Source organism: Hippichthys cyanospilos, chromosome 20 (assembly GCF_059441005.1).
Source record: "Hippichthys cyanospilos isolate Australia breed blue-spotted pipefish chromosome 20, RoL_Hcya_1.0, whole genome shotgun sequence".
In the NCBI taxonomy this organism is placed as follows: domain Eukaryota; kingdom Metazoa; phylum Chordata; class Actinopteri; order Syngnathiformes; family Syngnathidae; genus Hippichthys; species Hippichthys cyanospilos.
Window position 1 is genome coordinate 12,583,389 of NC_142388.1, and position 22,889 is coordinate 12,606,277.

The window sequence follows — 22,889 nt, forward strand, 5'->3', positions numbered from 1 at the left end:
CTCCTGTTCCGGCTATACTTAAGTCAGTGGTGTCAAACAAATTTTTATTTTGGGCCGCATTGTAGTGATAGGTTCTGTCAGAGGGCCGGAATGACTGTGAATTCAAATACATTTTAAGTGTGTTGATCACACATTTGATATCAGAAGCCGGGATTTGGAGAATAAGAAAATGTTTGCTTTTCTTCCACAAAATTTTTAAAAGTTAAAGACAACTTGCAATTTTGGTATTTTAGTCTGAAACCTGAAGTCACATCAGCATTTCAAGGGCCACAAAGAGTGAGGTGGCGGGCCGGATATGGCCCCCGGGCCTTGACTTTGACACCCGTGACTTAAGTGATCTGACAACGATTGATTTCAAGCAGGTGCACAGCCAGTGACTCTGCCCCCTTAGGCAAAGAATTCCAACTTTCTGCAACACACAAATAAAATCACAAGGGGAACACCAAGAGCTGACGCACCAATCCATCCATTTTCCTTGCCACGTATCCCCACTAATGAATGAATTCTTCCAGGTGATTTCTTCATCAAGGTTTTGAATCAATGAAATTTGACTATTCTGGTTGTCTTCACCCTCATCTGAGTGTGCTTAATCAGTTCATGCAACAAGGGCTTCATTAGGAGTGACCAACCTGAGATGTAGCGGAAAACTCAGCCATCTATGCTCCAAGTCTGCTTTGTATCATTTCTTTGGAATGCAAGCCAACAGTTATTAAACACCATTGTCTATTGACAAGCTGGGTGGAAACACCCTCATTATTATGCGAGTGAACTATTTTCATGGTGGAGCAACGTCATTGAAGATGTACCATGCCATTCCTCTCCTTGGTTAAATTATTACTCTCTCCGTAGATGCCCATTTTATGATTTCTCGTGTGGTTAACCTTGTTCTTTCTAATATTTTTCATCATCTGGTCTCCTTTTAGGTCAATGTGTCATTCTCTTACTTTTACCTATAAGATGATGTTTGTTAGTTAGCTGTATACATTCTCATTTTCTAGTCAACTTCAAGAGTTATTTTTCCTATTATTATTGATGTAACTTGCAAAAAAGCTGTTGAATATGAAGTGAAACCAAAAGTGCCTTCGGTTCACTTAATTTGACTGGCAACATGCCAGGAAAGCTTGGCAAAAACGGATTTGCATGCCTTTTTAGGGCTGTCTTCTTCCTGCAAGCATACCATACAAGAATAGTGGCTATCAATGACACTGCCAGAGAGTTAGCATGTAGAAATGTGTTTCATTTTTTCAGTTGGGTTTGCAGTTGGTAGTATTTCTCAGATTCACACTGAGTGGGATTTCATAGCTGTAACTGACATTCTATGGCCAGAAACAGCCGATGAGCTAGTAAAAAATACCCATTTTCCTTATGATAAATACAGTGATTCCCCCTACTTCGCGGTTAATGGGGGCTGTCAACCCCCCGCGAAGTAGGGTATCAGTTCCTAGATTTCTATGTACGCCCCAATATAGCTGCACTAACCATAAACAATCCTTTTTTTTTGTATTTTTTGCCTATTTTATTTCCTTTCTCCTACTATTGAACATTACATTATCCTTATTAACATTATTGTATATTCATTAAATAACTAATATTACTTAGTTTGTTGAGAATTTGTTCTCAGGACTGGTTTGCACCAAGACTCCAGTGAAAAAGTATGCAAGTCATCACGTTGAACTTCACATTTATTTTGACTCAAGTATGGTGTATCATGTAGTATCTGTTGAATAATAAATAAACAACAATCTTAAAGTCAGTAAACTAACATATAAACACTTAATTTATGAATTTACCGTATTTTTAGCTGACATTAGCGGGTTAGCAACAACTAATAACAACTACTAACTATAAAGTGCAACCTCTACACAAACGAACACATAAACAGAATAAACACTCATCGCTTACTAAACATAGGCAGTAACGTGCGTTATCAACATAAATGATAATAAACTATAAATATGAGCTTACGTTGTCATTTATGATGTCACCTTAACTAACTGAATGAGCACAGAGAACGTAAAACAGGAAACGGAAATGCAACGCGACCCGACAAATTAAAAGTATGCATTTCAAATTAAGATATAAACCATCACGAACTCTAACGCTTGAAGAATTCTTAACATAGTTATTAACTAATATCACTTCGTTATTTGGTTAATACAGTACTGTATAATGTACTTTTTGTGCTTTTTCTCAATTTTTGTACATTTTTGCACATTTTTTAAATGATTTTTTATTCTGAAATATTTTTTATTTTTCCTGGAAAAAAACGCAAAGTACTGAGACCGCGATATCTGAGACCGCGAAGTAGGAGCGATCACTGTACTTGCCAAAATGCGTTGCAAGCAAACAAAGCCCCAAGAGCAAGAAGGAATAGAATAGGACACTCATCTCAATATTTTGCACAAGCTGACACGGCAAATACGTAAATTCATGCACTAGCACTTTACAGATACTGGCTATTAATTAGCGTACTTCTTCCCACCACAGACCATCGTTAAAATGACATTGACATAAATAACATATTTTCTTAGCTTTACAGTTTTACAATATAAATGAGTGAGAGCTGTACTACTGACACAAATAAATTAAAGAAGAGTTACACTAATTTTCTGTTTGCTGCCTATCTATGTAGATAGAAGCCAGTGAAACATCAAGGAATAACAGAACATTGGGGGTATTAACAACAAAAACAGATATTTGTGTTCAATTAATTTTATTTTAAATTGTGAAAATATTCATGACTCTTTATGAAACCCCTGGTTTAAACAAATGCAGCACAACAATACCGAAAGTTTAAATGGCCTCATACACACCCTAACAATTGAGTCCGCACGCCTTAGAGTCGCATTAAAGTTTCCCTGTCAGTAATGAGTAGTGTGAACATCAAGGAAGAAGGAACTAAATTTCTAATTGGAATGATCACGACAAGAACGCTGAATAATCCTAATGGTTCCATGTTTGTAGCAACTGAACCCGTCAGACCGGTAATTAACTCGGACACATGCGGTATACACGATGGCTCGCGACTGACTCGCATTTCTTCAGGTGTTTGGCAAAATAAGAGCTTTCGTCAGTAACAAGAATACCACAGGTAAATACAAACCTTTTACCTTCTTTCTATTCTTTCTTGTTGTATGTGATGTCTTAGCCAACATAAAAAGCGCAATAAAAAATGATGGATGGTTTTCAGTGTTACAATTTTATTTTATTTCTACTGTGATTTCAGTTCTTCTTTACAGTCGGAATGAAACTACTGAAGGCATTTCGATTCATCTATCTCGTTTTTCTTGGATCCTTCATCTTTTACCACAACACGGACTACACACAGTCTTCAAATTTATTTTTGAAAGTAAGAATTCAAAGCAACGAAGATGACTTGCAAACACATAAAGTATTATTGACCTACAAATTGGATGCATTTATGGAATGATAATATCCACGTAATTATAAAGTCGTTTTTGCTAAACATTTTTGACGGGCAAAAACTATCAAACAAGTTTGTGAATAAATTGCAAAACGTACTTTTTGTAGGCTAAATGCAAAAACATCTCATATTTTTCCCCATATTGCTAAGGTTATTAACTTTTTAATGTGCAAATTGATGGTTGTACTGTATTATAATGTCTGTATTACATAATTTCTGGTCTACAGTTTTTTCATCACAGTGATTGCACATGTGCAAGTTGGTACGTTGTGATATTATGGAAAAATCATGAACGGCGGCTACACTAATAAAACCACAAAGATTACAAATATTTACTTGACTTCTGAGCAGATTGGTAAATGTTGTGTTTTTTATTGTGCATGTACAAGTCAAAACCCACCTGGCATTATGGTAAAAATGCCAGTCCTTGGGATTAGGTGGTACTGTACTGTACGTTCAAACATCTGGTGCAGAATTTGATAAAAGGAACATTAAAGACAAGCAATAAAGCATTTGTTTGTGTGTGATGATCTACGGCTGCTTTCTTCCTCAGGACCAGGAAAATTTTCTGAGATTGATGGAAACTTATTTTATATATTAATAGTCAAGCAGCAAAACAGAAGAAAATTACCATTTATTGATACAGGTTTATTGATATTTATTATATATGGTTTTATACTTCCCAGGAGCTGATACACAGAAAACACACCCACAGTCATAACAGAGCCAAAAGGAATGGTGAGTAATATTTTTGAGGACTTAACTAGGGTGGAGCATTAAATGTGTGTGCTAAGTAAAGCATGTGCTTAATAAAGCATGGGTTGAAACTGACACAGTTTTCCTCCTCTTTTTAGTATTTTTTTTTAATTGTGACTGAAATTAAGGACCCACAATATTTCCGTTTCAGCCACAATTGGACTTCAGATCCAAGACATAGGAAACTGTTCGAGTGCATATTGCTCCAGAGCATTACTGGACATTTTCGTCTTGACTGGCACTCTAAACATGATGTCAGTAGACTTCATTAATCGACTGAGGGAGGTTTTGGAAATTACCGGTGCCTTGCGATACAACAGCACAGATGGTTCATTGCTGGTGGCAGGTTTTAATTTGACCACGGGTAAGAATTCTCCGGGCTCTCAAGGTGTTTTGTATTTCAATCAATTTAATCAATCTTTTTGGTAATTCTGCCATATCCATTTCCTTTTAGCCTGCTATCCGAACTCTACTGGAGAATATCAGTGTCATTGTGAAGATATGTTGTTTTGGTCTGAGGACATTTGTGACATTTATGGTGCATGCAACAACGCCCTCACACCAACCTGTAACTGTGTAAATGGAATTCCAAATGGGCAGTACTGTAAACCGCGTAAGTGATGCTTCTTTGAAACAGTTCCACTAATAGTAACACCGACATAACAACTTGCTTTTTGAACAAGTCCAAAAGTAGATATGGTAATGAGCCCAATCCTCCTGCTCCTCCAAGAGCAAAAAAAAAAACAAAAACAAAAAAAAATCACATTACAAAATAACAAAGTTTCACAAAGATTTTGATCCAGCGTCCTGCATAGTTTAACATTTGCGGACCCTTAACAATGAGTTTAGTTTGTCTGGAGTTAGGAGGAAGTTAAGAACATGTTTGTGCTTTATTATACGACGAGAAAGAAAGAAGGAAGGAATCCTTCGTTTGTCCAATTATTTAGTGACTTCAAAGAAGGTGTGCCAGTGATGGTTTTCACTGTAAATTATTCTTTTAGGAGTGAACATGATATTTCTATGAGATTGTTTTATTATTATTACCATATACTGTATTTATTTTGAAAGAAGGTGGACATTGTCTAGTGATGGTTACACTCATTTAAGCTAGGCTGATGCTTTCAATTCATTTAACAGTGACAATTATGAGTTTTTCTTTCTTGAAAATAAGCCATCATTTTTCCCTACTGTACTTGAGTATGTGGCCTGAATGCTCTTTTGTGTTGTAATGCATTATAATAGCCATCATTTGTTTAGTTTGATAACTGTTTGTGCTTTACAGGTTTCATCACATTTCCAACACAACTTACAACAGGTACTACCATATCTATCTATCTATCTATCTATCTATCTATCTATCTATCTATCTATCTATCTATCTATCTATCTATCTATCTATCTATCTATCTATCTATCTATCTATCTATCTATCTATCTATCTATCTATCTACCTACCTACTTACCCACCCACCCATCCATCCATCCATCCATCCATCCATCCATCCATCCATCCATCCATTACATACATACATCTGTATATATACAGACACACAGAAACACACACACACACTATTTTTTTAGTCTTGTAAATGACATGATATTAGCATTTGAAGTAATGTTATTCAAACACAGATATGTGGAAAAAATTGGTCTGTTTTGCAGTTATAAGTTGATGTGGGGGTTGAAAATGAGGAAAATAAACTTGACTTGTACTCAGAGAAAAAGGTAAAATGATCAAATACAAGCATAATAACAGGGTAAAGCCAGCAGTCCTATGAAAAATACAACTCTGGGTTACAAATGATGAGCGCCACAAATGTAAAAAAAAAATTCTGGTTATCTCCTGTGCTCCTCAGCATCAGTGGACATGGTCCTCATGGTGAACACATCGCAGCCAATAGAGTTCATTGATACACTCAGGACTGCTGTGGCGACGACCCCCTCCACCTTAGATACAGATATAATTGATTTAAGACTCGACTGGAATCTGACCACAAGTAAGAATTTTTTTTCATTTAGTCTTTCAACAAATCCTACTGGCTTGTCCATTTCAGTATTTTGCAATTGTTTATTAATGACCGTTGGCATTTATTTCTCTTTAGTTTGCCTTTCAAATCTAAACACTCCTGGAGAATATGAGTGTCAGTGTGAGGATTCATTTGGGTGGTCATGTGACATCTGCGACACATCTGATGCATGCAGCAATGTTACTGCACCAACATGTGACTGCATACAAAGACTTCCTCCAATTGGGCAGTTCTGTGAACCAATTTCATGTAAGTGGCTCTTATGTGAACCTGTTGAAAGAAGAGGACTCACCTTACCAGTTTTTTCTTAGCATATTTTTTCATTTCTCCACAGCTATCACCTCATGTCAACGACCAACAACAGAAGGTATTGCACTGTGAATGAAACGTATGACAGCTTTTCCATTAATTCACATGCATAAAATCATCAAAAAACAGTTTCATCATACAGATTGAAGTCACCCAAATCACACACACACGTACATAACGAGGCTGTATATATATATATATATATATATATATATATATATATATATATATATATATATATATATATATATATATATATATATATATATATATATATATATATACAACTCCAGGCTACAAAATGATGAATGTCCCAAATGTGAAAAAAATATGGTTATTTCCTGTGCTCCTTCTCAGCATCAGTGGACATGGTCCTCATGGTGAACACATCGCTGCCAATAGAGTTCATTGGTACACTCAGGACTGCTGTGGCGACGACACCGTCCACCTTAGGTACAGCTATAAATGATTTAAGACTCGCCTGGAATCTGACCACAGGTAATAATTTTGGTTCATTTATTCATTCAGCAAATGCTACTGGCTTGTACATTTCAGAAATTTGCAATTGTTTAATAATGACCATTGGCATCTATTTCTTTTTAGTTTGTCTTTCAAATCTAAACTCTCCTGGAGAATATGAGTGTCAGTGTGAGGATTCATTTGGGTGGTCATGTGACATCTGCGACACATTTGATGCATGCAGCAATGTTACTGCACCAACATGTGACTGCATACATGGACTTCCTCCAATTGGGCAGTTCTGTGAACCAATTTCATGTAAGTGCCTCTTATATGAACTTGTTGAAAGAGGAGGAAACACCTTACCATATTTCTTTTTAGCATATTTTCTCATTTCTCCACAGCTATCTCCTCATGTCAACGACCAACAACAGAAGGTATTGCACTGTGAATGAAACGTATGATAGCTTTTTTCATTAATTCACATGCATAAAATCATTACACACACATCTTCCAAGGAGATGTTGACTATTTTACTTTACCGATTTGGCCAATTAAAAAGCAACATTTCGTTTATTAGTTGGAAAGTTTTAGTGTAGAATATGTCCAAGTGGCGAAAAAGTGTATTTGGGAGCACACGGACTGACAATCAACATTTAAATAATTCACCCATGGGTGGAACTGTTGTTATGAGTAGTAATTCCCCGAGGAGACCGATTTTATAGGACAATTGAATGTTGTTGTGTGTGCTATCTTGATAATTTCAGTGCCAAGCGTTATCGGAAAAGGCAACACCAAGAGTGCCAGCCAATTTTTAAGCAATTTCACTTACCTTTCAAGGCCAACAGAGTATTTTTTACAATATCTATTTAAACAAGGGTGGTATTATATGAAAGATTTATTTCCATTCCTTAATTTGAATCACATCAATATAATGTATGTGTACTATGTATGGCTTTCTTCATCACCTTGTGCAACACTGCCATCCGATGATCACAGTTCAACTACAGTGCTCATTTGGCTTAAAAAAAACTTAATAAAGAAACGTATTTGACTAGAATTCTCATCATTAGCAATGTACTGTAAGTATTTCAAAAGAACATAATTCACGTGTGTGTATATATATATATATATATATATATATATATATATATATATATATATATATATATATATATATATATATATATATATACACACACACACACACTTTGAAATGACAGGATAGTACTTATTTCACATTTGAATTAATGTTATTCAAACACAGATTTGTGGAAAAAAATTGGTCTGTTTTGAGTTATGCGGTTATAGATCGACTGCCCTACGTTGGGGGTTGAAAATGAGGTGAAAAAATTTGACTTGTACTTGGAGGAATGCGATAAGTTAAAATGATTATATACATGTACAATAACTGGGTAAAGGCAGCAGCCCACTGAAAATACAACTCTGGGCTACAAATGATGAATGCTCCAAATGTGATAAAATTTCTGGTTATCTCCTTGTGCTTCTCTCAGCATCAGTGGACATGGTCCTCATGGTGAACACATCAGTGCCAATAGAGTTCATTGGTAGACTAAGGACTACTGTGTCGATGACCCCCTCCACTTTAAGTACAGATATTAATGATTTAATACTCGACTGGAATCTGACCACAGGTAAAAATTTTGGTTCATTTTATTCATTCAACAAATGCGACTGGCTAGTATAATTCAGAAATTTGCAAATGTGTAATAATGACCATTGGCATCTATTTCTCTTTAGTTTGTCTTTCAAATCTAAACTCTCCTGGAGAATATGAGTGTCAGTGTGAGGATTCATTTGGATGGTCATGTGACATCTGTGACACATTTGATGCATGCAGCAATGTTACTACACCAACATGTGACTGCATACAAAGACTTCCTCCAATTGGGCAGTTCTGTGAACCAATTTCATGTAAGTGGCTCTTATATGAACCTGTTGAAAGAGGAGGACATGCCTTACCATTTTTCTAAGCGTATTTTCTCATTTTTCCACAGCTATCACCTCATGTCAACGACCAACAACAGAAGGTATTGCACTATGAATTAAATGTATGACAGCTTTTCCATTAATTCACATGCATAAAATCATTACACACACATCTTCCAAGGAGATGTTGACTATTTTACTTTACTGATTTGGCCAATTAAAAAGCAACATTTCGTTTATTAGTTGGAAAGTTTTAGTGTACAATATGTCCAAGTGGCGAAAAAGTGTATTTGGGAGCACACGGACTGACAATCAACATTTAAATAATTCATCCATGGGTGGAACTGTTGTTATGAGTAGTAATTCCCCGAGGAGACCGATTTTATAGGACAATTGAATGTTGTTGTGTGTGCTATCTTGACAACTTCGGTGCCAAGCGTTATCGGAAAAGGCAACACCGAGTGTGCCAGCCAATTTTTAAGCAATTTCACTTACCTTTCAAGGCCAACAGAATATTTTATACGATATCTATTTAAACAAGGGTGGTATCATATGAAAATTTATTTCCATTCCTTAATTTGAATCACATCAATGTAATGTATGTGTACTATGTATGGCTTTCTTCATCACCTTGTGCAACACTGCCATCCAAATCACAGTTTATCAACTACAGTGCTCACTTGTCTTAATATTTAAATAAGAATTAGTCAGGGGTGTCAGCTACCCTTTCATAAAAAAATCGTATTTGACGAGAATTCTCATTATTCTCACACAACGTACTGTAAGTATTTTAAAAGAACATAAATCCCGGCCGTGGCACTGAAAGTTAAAAGGCTTTTGCTTTGTTGTGAAATCCAGTTCATTTCAATGTTAGTAAAACACTTGTTTGGGGGTTTTTTATTCACTCCACATCTCCTACCCATTTTTGATCGCATTAGCTTTGTTGTTGTTCCGTCTTGGTGATCGGCTATAGAATGGCATCATAAAGAGGGTGCGACAGACACACGGTGAGAGGTGGGGTTTCAGTGGATGAGCTGTTTCAGCTATTTAGAAATACAGCCACCAAAAAATTAAAAAAAATCTCATATTTCATTAAAATTTGAATTTCTATTGAGGCAAAGGTAAGATTCCATCAGTTATAGGCATGTATTTAACCATGTATTTAAAATGTATGTTTTTTCTTACTTGCAGAGTTCGCTTGCCACTTCACATTTTGCAACTTCAGTGCTTCACGTTTTTTTTTCAAATGTATATGTCGTCATATATTGATAATACCGTAGCTGCAGTGTTTACATCATTTTATATCAGAGCTTTTCAGAAGCGCTTACCCATTGTACTGCAATAGTGTTCCCACGCTCAGTCACACATACTAGAGACACATACTAGTACCTGTACTTCAGTCAGGAGATCACCGTCTTTTTGTTTTCATAACGCGTCAAAGTCCATTGAAAAAATGAGCAACATTGTTGACAACAAAGAACCGATTTGGCGGCACATCACGAGAGTGCATTTTGCAATGTTCAGTGCAAACACTCTAAAATGGATAGATATGTGGAAAAAAATGGGTCTATTTTGAGTTTGGTGGTTATAGGTCAACCCCCCTAAGGTGGGGGTTGAAAATGAGGAGAAAAATTCTGTACTTGGAGGAATGCGATAAGTCAAAATGATAATATACATGTATAATAATTGGGAAAAGCCAGCAGCCCACTGAAAATACAACTCTGGGCTACAAATGATGAATGCCCCAAATGTGAGAAAATTTCTGGTTATCTCCTTATGCTTTTTTTCTCAGCATCAGTGGACATGGTCCTCATGGTGAACACATCAGTGCCAATAGAGTTCATTGGTAGACTAAGGACTACTGTGGCAATGACCCCCTCCACTTTAAATACAGATATTAATGATTTAATTCTCGACTGGAATCTGACCACAAGTAAGAATTTTGGTTATATTTAGTCATTCAACAAATGCGACTGTCTCGTAAAATTCAGAAATTTGCAAACGTTTAATAATGACCATTGGCATCTATTTCTCTTTAGTTTGTCTTTCAAATCTAAACTCTACTGGACAATATGAGTGTCAGTGTGAGGATTCATTTGGGTGGTCATGTGACATCTGTGACACATTTGATGCATGCAGCAATGTTACTACACCAACATGTGACTGCATACATGGACTTCCTCCAATTGGGCAGTTCTGTGAACCAATTTCATGTAAGTGCCTCTTATATGAACTTGTTGAAAGAGGAGGAAACGCCTTACCATATTTCTTTTTAGCATATTTTCTCATTTCTCCACAGCTATCTCCTCATGTCAACGACCAACAACAGAAGGTATTGCACTGTGAATGAAACGTATGATAGCTTTTTTCATTAATTCACATGCATAAAATCATTACACACACATCTTCCAAGGAGATGTTGACTATTTTACTTTACCGATTTGGCCAATTAAAAAGCAACATTTCGTTTATTAGTTGGAAAGTTTTAGTGTAGAATATGTCCAAGTGGCGAAAAAGTGTATTTGGGAGCACACGGACTGACAATCAACATTTAAATAATTCACCCATGGGTGGAACTGTTGTTATGAGTAGTAATTCCCCGAGGAGACCGATTTTATAGGACAATTGAATGTTGTTGTGTGTGCTATCTTGATAATTTCAGTGCCAAGCGTTATCGGAAAAGGCAACACCAAGAGTGCCAGCCAATTTTTAAGCAATTTCACTTACCTTTCAAGGCCAACAGAGTATTTTTTACAATATCTATTTAAACAAGGGTGGTATTATATGAAAGATTTATTTCCATTCCTTAATTTGAATCACATCAATATAATGTATGTGTACTATGTATGGCTTTCTTCATCACCTTGTGCAACACTGCCATCCGATGATCACAGTTCAACTACAGTGCTCATTTGGCTTAAAAAAAACTTAATAAAGAAACGTATTTGACTAGAATTCTCATCATTAGCAATGTACTGTAAGTATTTCAAAAGAACATAATTCACGTGTGTGTATATATATATATATATATATATATATATATATATATATATATATATATATATATATATATATATATATATATATATATACACACACACACACACTTTGAAATGACAGGATAGTACTTATTTCACATTTGAATTAATGTTATTCAAACACAGATTTGTGGAAAAAAATTGGTCTGTTTTGAGTTATGCGGTTATAGATCGACTGCCCTACGTTGGGGGTTGAAAATGAGGTGAAAAAATTTGACTTGTACTTGGAGGAATGCGATAAGTTAAAATGATTATATACATGTACAATAACTGGGTAAAGGCAGCAGCCCACTGAAAATACAACTCTGGGCTACAAATGATGAATGCTCCAAATGTGATAAAATTTCTGGTTATCTCCTTGTGCTTCTCTCAGCCAGTGGACATGGTCCTCATGGTGAACACATCAGTGCCAATAGAGTTCATTGGTAGACTAAGGACTACTGTGTCGATGACCCCCTCCACTTTAAGTACAGATATTAATGATTTAATACTCGACTGGAATCTGACCACAGGTAAAAATTTTGGTTCATTTATTCATTCAACAAATGCGACTGGCTAGTATAATTCAGAAATTTGCAAATGTGTAATAATGACCATTGGCATCTATTTCTCTTTAGTTTGTCTTTCAAATCTAAACTCTCCTGGAGAATATGAGTGTCAGTGTGAGGATTCATTTGGATGGTCATGTGACATCTGTGACACATTTGATGCATGCAGCAATGTTACTACACCAACATGTGACTGCATACAAAGACTTCCTCCAATTGGGCAGTTCTGTGAACCAATTTCATGTAAGTGGCTCTTATATGAACCTGTTGAAAGAGGAGGACATGCCTTACCATTTTTCTAAGCGTATTTTCTCATTTTTCCACAGCTATCACCTCATGTCAACGACCAACAACAGAAGGTATTGCACTATGAATTAAATGTATGACAGCTTTTCCATTAATTCACATGCATAAAATCATTACACACACATCTTCCAAGGAGATGTTGACTATTTTACTTTACTGATTTGGCCAATTAAAAAGCAACATTTCGTTTATTAGTTGGAAAGTTTTAGTGTACAATATGTCCAAGTGGCGAAAAAGTGTATTTGGGAGCACACGGACTGACAATCAACATTTAAATAATTCATCCATGGGTGGAACTGTTGTTATGAGTAGTAATTCCCCGAGGAGACCGATTTTATAGGACAATTGAATGTTGTTGTGTGTGCTATCTTGACAACTTCGGTGCCAAGCGTTATCGGAAAAGGCAACACCGAGTGTGCCAGCCAATTTTTAAGCAATTTCACTTACCTTTCAAGGCCAACAGAATATTTTATACGATATCTATTTAAACAAGGGTGGTATCATATGAAAATTTATTTCCATTCCTTAATTTGAATCACATCAATGTAATGTATGTGTACTATGTATGGCTTTCTTCATCACCTTGTGCAACACTGCCATCCAAATCACAGTTTATCAACTACAGTGCTCACTTGTCTTAATATTTAAATAAGAATTAGTCAGGGGTGTCAGCTACCCTTTCATAAAAAAATCGTATTTGACGAGAATTCTCATTATTCTCACACAACGTACTGTAAGTATTTTAAAAGAACATAAATCCCGGCCGTGGCACTGAAAGTTAAAAGGCTTTTGCTTTGTTGTGAAATCCAGTTCATTTCAATGTTAGTAAAACACTTGTTTGGGGGTTTTTTATTCACTCCACATCTCCTACCCATTTTTGATCGCATTAGCTTTGTTGTTGTTCCGTCTTGGTGATCGGCTATAGAATGGCATCATAAAGAGGGTGCGACAGACACACGGTGAGAGGTGGGGTTTCAGTGGATGAGCTGTTTCAGCTATTTAGAAATACAGCCACCAAAAAATTAAAAAAAATCTCATATTTCATTAAAATTTGAATTTCTATTGAGGCAAAGGTAAGATTCCATCAGTTATAGGCATGTATTTAACCATGTATTTAAAATGTATGTTTTTTCTTACTTGCAGAGTTCGCTTGCCACTTCACATTTTGCAACTTCAGTGCTTCACGTTTTTTTTTCAAATGTATATGTCGTCATATATTGATAATACCGTAGCTGCAGTGTTTACATCATTTTATATCAGAGCTTTTCAGAAGCGCTTACCCATTGTACTGCAATAGTGTTCCCACGCTCAGTCACACATACTAGAGACACATACTAGTACCTGTACTTCAGTCAGGAGATCACCGTCTTTTTGTTTTCATAACGCGTCAAAGTCCATTGAAAAAATGAGCAACATTGTTGACAACAAAGAACCGATTTGGCGGCACATCACGAGAGTGCATTTTGCAATGTTCAGTGCAAACACTCTAAAATGGATAGATATGTGGAAAAAAATGGGTCTATTTTGAGTTTGGTGGTTATAGGTCAACCCCCCTAAGGTGGGGGTTGAAAATGAGGAGAAAAATTCTGTACTTGGAGGAATGCGATAAGTCAAAATGATAATATACATGTATAATAATTGGGAAAAGCCAGCAGCCCACTGAAAATACAACTCTGGGCTACAAATGATGAATGCCCCAAATGTGAGAAAATTTCTGGTTATCTCCTTATGCTTTTTTTCTCAGCATCAGTGGACATGGTCCTCATGGTGAACACATCAGTGCCAATAGAGTTCATTGGTAGACTAAGGACTACTGTGGCAATGACCCCCTCCACTTTAAATACAGATATTAATGATTTAATTCTCGACTGGAATCTGACCACAAGTAAGAATTTTGGTTATATTTAGTCATTCAACAAATGCGACTGTCTCGTAAAATTCAGAAATTTGCAAACGTTTAATAATGACCATTGGCATCTATTTCTCTTTAGTTTGTCTTTCAAATCTAAACTCTACTGGACAATATGAGTGTCAGTGTGAGGATTCATTTGGGTGGTCATGTGACATCTGTGACACATTTGATGCATGCAGCAATGTTACTACACCAACATGTGACTGCATACATGGACTTCCTCCAATTGGGCAGTTCTGTGAACCAATTTCATGTAAGTGCCTCTTATATGAAACTGTTGAAAGAGGAGGACACGCCTTACCATTTTTTCTAAGCATATTTTGTCATTTCTCCACAGCTATCACCTCATGTCAACGACCAACAACAGAAGGTATTGCACTGTAAATGAAATGTATGACAGCTTTTCCAATAATTCACTTGCATAAAATCATCAAAAATGGTTTAAACATATAGATTGAAGTCACCCTAATCGCACACACGTACATAACGAGGCTATATATATATATATATATATATATATATATATATATATATATATATATATATATATATATATATATATATATATATATATACACACACACACACACACACACTTTTAAATGACATGATAGAACTTATTTCACATTTAAATCCATGGTATTCAAACACAGATTTGTGGAAAAAAAATAGTCTGTTTTAAGTTATGCGGTTATAGGTCGACTGCCCTACGATGGGGGTTGAAAATGAGGGGAAAAAAATTTGACTTGTACTTGGAAGAATGCGTTAAGTTAAAATGATTATATACATGTTCAATAACTGGTCAAAGCCAGCAGCCCATTGAAAATACAACTCTGGGCTACAAATGATGAATGCCCCCAATGTGAGAACATTTCTGGTTATCTCCTTGTGCTTCTTCTCAGCATCAGTGGACATGGTCCTCATGGTGAACACATCAGTGCCAATAGAGTTCATTGGTAGACTAAGGACTGCTGTGGCGACGACCCCCTCCACTTTAAGTACAGATATTAATGAATTAATACTTGACTGGAATCTGACCACAAGTAAGAATTTTAGTTCATTTATTCATTCAACAAATGCGACTGGCTCGTATAATTCAGAAATTTGCAAATGTGTAATAATGACCATTGGCATCTATTTCTCTTTAGTTTGTCTTTCAAATCTAAACTCTCCTGGAGAATATGAATGTCAGTGTGAGGATTCATTTGGGTGGTCATGTGACATCTGTGACACATTTGATGCATGCAGCAATGTTACTGCACCAACATGTGACTGCATACATGGACTTCCTCCAATTGGGCAGTTCTGTGAACCAATTTCATGTAAGTGGCTCTTATATGAAACTGTTGAAAGAGGAAGACTTGCCTTACCATTTTTTCTAAGCATATTTTCTCATTTCTCCACAGCTATCACCTCATGTCAACGACCAACAACAGAAGGTATTGAACTGTAAATGAAATGTTTGACATCTTTTCCATAATTTCACATGCATAAAATCGTACGCACATAACAGTTTAATACTTTTAACGCAATATTTAAATATTTTAATGCAATTGAATTCACTGTAAATCTATTTCTAGATACACACTTAGACAATATATCTTCTGAATCGATTTGTACATTCTGCACGAATTAGTATTTGTTTCCGTTCTTTTTTGATGACCACCCCAAAAAAACTGGTGTTTTTTTTTTTTAAATTGAGATATAGGGGTACCTTAACTTATCAACGCCTCGTTACGAAAAATGTGCTGACAAAATGTCTCAGCGTAGAAATAATGCCTCAGGTGATGTGAGAAAATTTAAGATACAAAAGGGGACATTGTTGTCATATAACAGACATGAAGAGACACAAGACACCAGCGCTTGTGCTAACATGAATGTAATGTAATTTGATATAACAACCCATATTTCCCGTATTTGTTACATTTTTTGATGCATTTTTATCATTTATTGATTTTTACATTCTGCTCAAACAAATATTTTCTACTCTTTTTTTTTTTTTTGATGATGAACCCCCCCCCCCAAAAAAAAAAAAAAAAACTGCTGGTGTTTTTTTTAAACGGATATACAATGGTACTGTACTTAAGAACGCCTTTCATTAGGAAAAATTTGCTTACAAAAAGCCTCGGCTGTGATGCATTTTAATCATTTATTTATATACTGGCTTGCCCACAAACGAGACAATAATTTTTTGCATTGATGTATACAGTTGTCTTGCACTGTTCATCTTTGCTCATCTTTACTGGTTTCATCCACACTTCCCACCAACAATTTACAGCATAGAACTAACAAACATAAAATTCACATTAGCTACGGCCAATATGGTACATATTGAGATAAAAACAAATATGTAACTTACTGCTTTGGGGTGTCACGTCTGACATTAGCATTTTTAGTAAGTTGTTCGCGCTTCAGCAATGACGTCACACAGGAAGCACCCGAACTAAACTTAAGTAAAATTATATGCTCAAAATAATAATAATAAAAAAAAATAATTATTATTGCTCCCTGGAAATATAAAATATCCAAATTCAACGTCCTAAAAGGGCTTCTCCTTCTGCACTCATCACCAATGTCCAATTAATACCTGGATAAAGACTTTTTTTATTGCTAGCGATTGAAAATGACATCACAATTCAAGTCAACTTTATCGATGTAGCACTTTAAAATATTCCTATGCACAAAGTGGTCATGCAGAAATACACAGGGAAAACAATAAAAAAAGCAGATAATATGAAGTAAAAATAGAAAAAAAAAAATCCAATTAACAGTGCTCAATGACCTGGCCCAAACCTGGTTTTCTGGGTTTGGGCATGTGGCGTTCACAAGCTGAACCTTGATTGTTTTTTTTTTTTACCTGTGCCAATGATGTCATTTTCATACTTCTTACTTCTTTTTCTTCACACTTGTGGTTGACTGGATATGACATCACAATTCAAGTCAATTTTATGTATTCAGCACTTTAAGTCATTCTCGCACACAAAATGCCGTACGTGTGGTCATGGTCATGCAAAAACATGCACAGTGAAAACATGAAACAAAAGACCAGATAATACACTGCAAAAAGTCCATTTTAGGTAGGTTAAAAAAAGGCTAATAAGAGGAAATATATTCTCATTTTTTGTCTAAAACGTAAAAGTGTGACAGCAAAAACAAAATATTATATGAAGTGCCTTACTAATAAGCATTGCTTAAAACATTTACAGCAAGACACCTTTTTCTGTAATTTAAGTTAAATTATGTATTAGAATTATGTTTACTTGTATCTACTGCAAAGGTAAAACTGCATAAGAAAATGACTGGAAATAATTTTGGTGTTTTAAAATCCTAATTTCACATGGGTGTCATTTTAAAGTAATTAGAAAATATTGCTTACATTTTGCAGTACATAAGGACGTTTTTCTTAAATCTAGGCTCATACAAGGAATAGATTTTAATCAAGATTTTTTAGGAAAGAAGATTTTTATTTATATTTTTTTACTTTTGGCATGGCTCAGTGGTCGAGCTTACCTGCCAACTGAGAAAATGTGGGTTCAATCCCAACACCAGTGTGATCCTGTGGATGTGTCCTTGAGCAAGACACTCAACATCCAGTTGCTCCAGATGTTGTGTTATAAGCAGTCAGTGTGAATCATTATAAGTACGAACTTAGAAAAGTCCCATGTAAATGCAACTCATTTTAAAACATTTTTTTAAAGTTTGACTTTATGCAGACTACTATTTGCATAAAAGTTACAACAATTTCTGACTATTTTTTTTTAGCTCAAATTCCTCTTGGGACAGTGTGTAAGATTTAGACCGTTTTTCATTAAAAGGAATACATTAAATGATTGTACATTTCAAAAACTTGCAAATAAATGTGTTCTTAACAACCAACAGTATGTTTTAAATATAAATCGTAGGTCTAGTTATCATTAAATTATACGACCAACAGTATGTTTTAAATATAAATCGTAGGTCTAGTTATCATTAAATTATATTACATCGAGGGTGGCACTTTTCCGGAGGCTGCCATGTTTGTTATAACTACGGACAATGGTAAATGCTGCATCTCCTGCTGTCTGTCATGAAAAACTTTCAAATCCTTACACAGTGTCCCTTTAAGAAAAAAGTGTCTTGAATAAGGTTTTTGTTGTTGTTGTTTTTTTGGCAAGAAATGAATTAACCCATTGGTAGATTTTATTTATTTTTTAGCTTAAAAAAAGAAAATTTGCCAATTTTTTAGGAATCTTTTCTTGTATTTGGTCAGCACTTTTGCAGAGTATAAAATAATAAGAGAAAACAAAAACAAAAACTGGTTTTAAAGGTCGTAATTGTACATATAAAGTAATTTGGTTATCACCTTCTTTTTGACAAAATATGAACTTTACCTTTGAAATTGGCTTTCCACATCGCTTTTACTCATACATATTGTGTTAACTGTTATCATGTCACCTGTATTTCTCCTGATCTTCTGTAAACACGGTTCACAACATATACATTTAGCGCTGAGTGAGAACTTATGAAACGACTCAGAAACTCGCAGGATACAAGCTACCAAATTGAGTTTTCTCCACAGGGTGTCTGGGCTCTCCCTTAGAGATAGGGTGAGAAGCTTGGTCATCCGGGAGAGATTTAATGTCGAGCCACTGCTCCTCCGTGTTGAGAGGGACCAGTTGAGGTGGTTCGGGCATCTGGTTAGGACGCCTCCCTGGTGAGGTTTTCCGGCATGTCCCACCGGGAGGAGGCCCCGGGGACGCCCCAGGCAGGACATGCTGAAGGGACTATGTCTCTTGACTATGTCTCTTGGCTGGCCTGGATTCTCCCGGAGGAGCTGGACGAAGTAGCCGGGGAAAGGGAAGTCCGACCCTGGATAAGTGGAAGTAAATGGATGGATGGGCTCTTGCAGTATCATTTTACCATTCAAAACCACAGGATCTATTTTAGTGATCACTATGCCTTTGGCAAGGAAAGAGACAGGTTAGACCGCATGTTGGTAATTCTGCAGATGCACGCAAGCCAGCTTCATTAAAAGTGGGACACTTTGTGAGAGTGTGTGCACAACACAACTTTGATTTGCCACCCATCTGAGGGAGACCAGCTTTATATGCCTACTGTGATCCCAGCAGGCGTCAGGAGAGACTGACTTTCAGCCACCAAATTGCCCATTTTTGAAGGCATTGTGCCAAAAGGCGGACCCTCATGGCTAGCCCATCTTGATGCAATGGCATCCACAAAGGATTTGACACCGATAAGCATAATCCTTGCGGCATTATGTTACAAATTATGGAAATCCCTTTGAATTATTTTAAGTTATCATAAAATAATCAAGGGGGGGGGGGGGGGGTTGGGGACAAGGGAGCTGAAATTTCTCGCAGATGATTCATGTACAATTTCAAAATGCAACAATTCTGACATTTCTATGTGATTGCAGCTGATTACGTGTACAAAAATAATTATTGTCCAAAATTTGGACCATAGATAACCATTATAATTTCCATTTTTGAGATGCATTTTAATAGGATTTATGACATTGATTTTCCAGCGATTTTCGCAACGTTCCGTTGAGCGGCAGTCAAACTACAGGTATGTCAGCAAACAGAAAATTCTTTGTTGACTTGTGTTTCACCTCAAGACAGTAAGTGGTGGGAGAGACCAGTTAATGGCTGTCTTAAAGTGTCATCATCACGTCACAGACTACAAAGACAGACCGCAACATTTTTAATGTTTTTCTGGGTGGTAATAAATTTAACCTACATATGTATGGACAGAACTGATGCCACTGAACAATTTAACTGGTCGAAGGAAAAAATATTTATAACTTTTTAAAAAAATTATGCCTTTAAAAGTATTGACAAAATCTGGGGGGAAAAAAAGGAAACGTGTCTAGTTTGCAAAGCATGTGCACAATGGGTTAAATCATGACGAATGGCCCTCATGTGGTATCGTTCCTGTAGTCATGTCTCTTGTGCTCTTCTTTAGCATCAGTGGACCTTGTCATCAACGTGAACACGACACTGATAGACTCATCACCGTCAGATTTCATTAATAGACTGAGGGCTGCTGTGGATGTCACCTTACCATTTAAGATTGCAGATGACTTAACACTCATAAACTGGAATTTGACCACAGGTGAAATTTTCTGTTGGACAAATGTTATTGCCCACTCAAATTTAAGTAACATTTAAGTAACATAATATCTTTTTAGTCTGCTATCCAAACTCTAGTGGTGGCCGGTGTCAGTGCGAGGACTCCTTTGGATGGTCATGTGACTTCTGTGACACTTTTGGTGCATGTGGTAATGCCTTTACATCAACATGTGACTGCATATATGGAATTCCTTCTTGGCGGTTCTGTGAACCAATTTCAGGTAAGTGTAATCCCAAGTTTAAAATGTCGTGGCTATGCATGGGACAATATCAGAATCTGACAGTATGATAACCTTGAGCAAAAATATTGCAGTTTCAAAGTATTGAAAATGCAGCCCTTAAAAATATATATATTTAAAAAAAAATTGTAGCCATTTTTCTTCTTTATATGAACTGTTATACTGCCATAACATGCATGTGTTGCAATAACAAATATTTACTGTGCAAAATAATTAAAAAAAAAATCTAAATGCACAATATTTTGAAAAACGATTGATTTGAAATTAACTACCGTCGAGTGATCGTAGTTAAGTACAACTCAATCACTCAATTACAATGTGTTTCAATTAGTAGTACAGTATGTTGATTCTGTTGTTCCATGTTGACGACTGTACACTTTCTTGCCAAAGAGAAAAAAAAGACACTTACTGGTTTTGACATTTTGGACAATTTTAAATAACTATGAATTACAACATTGCCATACATTGCCATTATGGTTATCGGCCCATACCTAGTCGAGGACCTAGGGCAGGGGTGTCGAACTTATTACCATCATCATGAGCCAAATTGTACTTTAAGTTTCTGTCAGAGGGCCGTTGTGACAGTGACGTCATATAAATTTAAGTCTGATCGTCACATATTTACCTAGTGTTGAAATCAGAGGCCAGTAAAAACTGTTCAAAATGGGATTGGTAAAAAAAAAGTGCTTGTTGTTTCTTAAAAAAAGACAACTTGCAAAATTGTTTTTATTTTTTTGTCAGAAACTTAAAGTCATGGGCATTTCACGGGCTCCATAGAATGATGTGTTGGGCCGAATTTGTCCCTCGGGCCTTTAGTTTGGACACATGTGCCATAGGGTGTACAGAAGTTACTCTCAATGGCAAACGTACAGTATGTCGCTATTTTATTCATTGTTGCTTAATGGAATCGAATGAGGACTCTTGTGAAAATAATGAGCAGTTTTTATGTTATTGTTTTTGGACCAGAAATCACCCCATGTACAACACCACCACCAACAGTCTCACAGCAAACGCAAAGAGGTATGACTACCTTTGCATTATTTCACATACATGTTGTTCTTCAAAAAGAAGCCAAGGGAAAAACACAATAGAAGTAGAAGTAAACAACATACGATGTTAGATACTTGGAAGTGGGAAAATACCCCTTTATCACAAATTTGAATAAGAGATACTGTTTTCTCGGTACTTCGCACATGATCTTTCGCTCCCTCAGTGTTTCAATGTTGTTCTTACTCGTAGGGCAATTGCGACTCACCATGATCCCGACTACTTACGGACAATACTGCAGTTACTGTATAAGGCAGGGGTGTCAAACTCATTTTTGTCTCGGGCCATTTTGTAGCGAGAACTTCCTTCATTGGGCCGATATGTTGAGGAAACCAAGTCGGTTTTAAATGATCTCATAGTATTATTACCCAACACAACAAATTGATGGCTTAGTTGTTTTGAAATCAGAAGTAAAGCATTCTAGTTTGTTCATTTATTGTTTATATTAAAGAACAAACCAAAAAATCTCAATTTTATTTTTCATTATACACGACAAGCTAAAGTTTTGGAACTGAGTTTAGCAAGGGTCATGGAAACTTAGATAATTTGCATTCACGGGCCACATTAAATGACGTGGCAGGCTGGATTTGGCCCCCGGGCCTTGAGTTTGACACCTGTGGTATAAGGTTTGATCATTTAAGATTTAAACAAATATGTGTACTGCAGTAGTTTGACATCCGAGGAGTGCCCGTTGGCGTGTGAAATTTACAATTAACTCGTCTGCCTGACATGCAGGGAATCTTCAC

The 22,889-nt window shown here is 36.1% G+C and overlaps 2 protein-coding genes across 2 annotated transcripts in view; both read left to right on the top strand.

Annotated features, from left to right (window-relative positions):
* Positions 1-3,244: 3,244 nt before the first annotated feature.
* LOC148407440 (adhesion G protein-coupled receptor F5-like) overlaps positions 3,245-22,889 on the top strand; it is a 32,473-nt gene continuing 12,828 nt past the window's right edge. Inside the window, exons 1-4 of the mRNA XM_088403967.1 lie at positions 3,245-3,349; positions 4,349-4,544; positions 4,635-4,793; positions 5,463-5,495. Of these exons, the coding sequence (XP_088260093.1) occupies positions 3,245-3,349; positions 4,349-4,544; positions 4,635-4,793; positions 5,463-5,495 (493 nt within the window). The remainder of the gene's footprint in view (positions 3,350-4,348; positions 4,545-4,634; positions 4,794-5,462; positions 5,496-22,889) is intronic.
* Positions 6,048-22,335, top strand: LOC148407441 (uncharacterized). Its single transcript, XM_088403927.1, has 14 exons — positions 6,048-6,177; positions 6,874-6,969; positions 8,490-8,543; positions 10,718-10,740; positions 12,337-12,475; positions 12,581-12,754; positions 14,562-14,615; positions 14,809-14,982; positions 15,632-15,685; positions 15,878-16,051; positions 20,691-20,840; positions 20,917-21,078; positions 22,063-22,116; positions 22,310-22,335. The coding sequence occupies exons 1-14, from the start codon at positions 6,048-6,050 to the stop codon at positions 22,333-22,335; spliced, it is 1,464 nt and encodes a 487-aa protein (XP_088260053.1).

What these genes read in the sequence shown, in the direction of transcription:
- LOC148407441 (XM_088403927.1), top strand. Translation starts at nt 6,048, where the DNA reads ATGGTCCTCATGGTGAACACATCGCAGCCAATAGAGTTCATTGATACA. An exon ending in CGACTGGAATCTGACCACAA is followed by an intron (nt 6,178 to 6,873) that starts GTAAGAATTTTT and finishes GCTCCTTCTCAG; the next exon opens with CATCAGTGGACATGGTCCTC. An exon ending in GACGACACCGTCCACCTTAG is followed by an intron (nt 6,970 to 8,489) that starts GTACAGCTATAA and finishes TGCTTCTCTCAG; the next exon opens with CATCAGTGGACATGGTCCTC.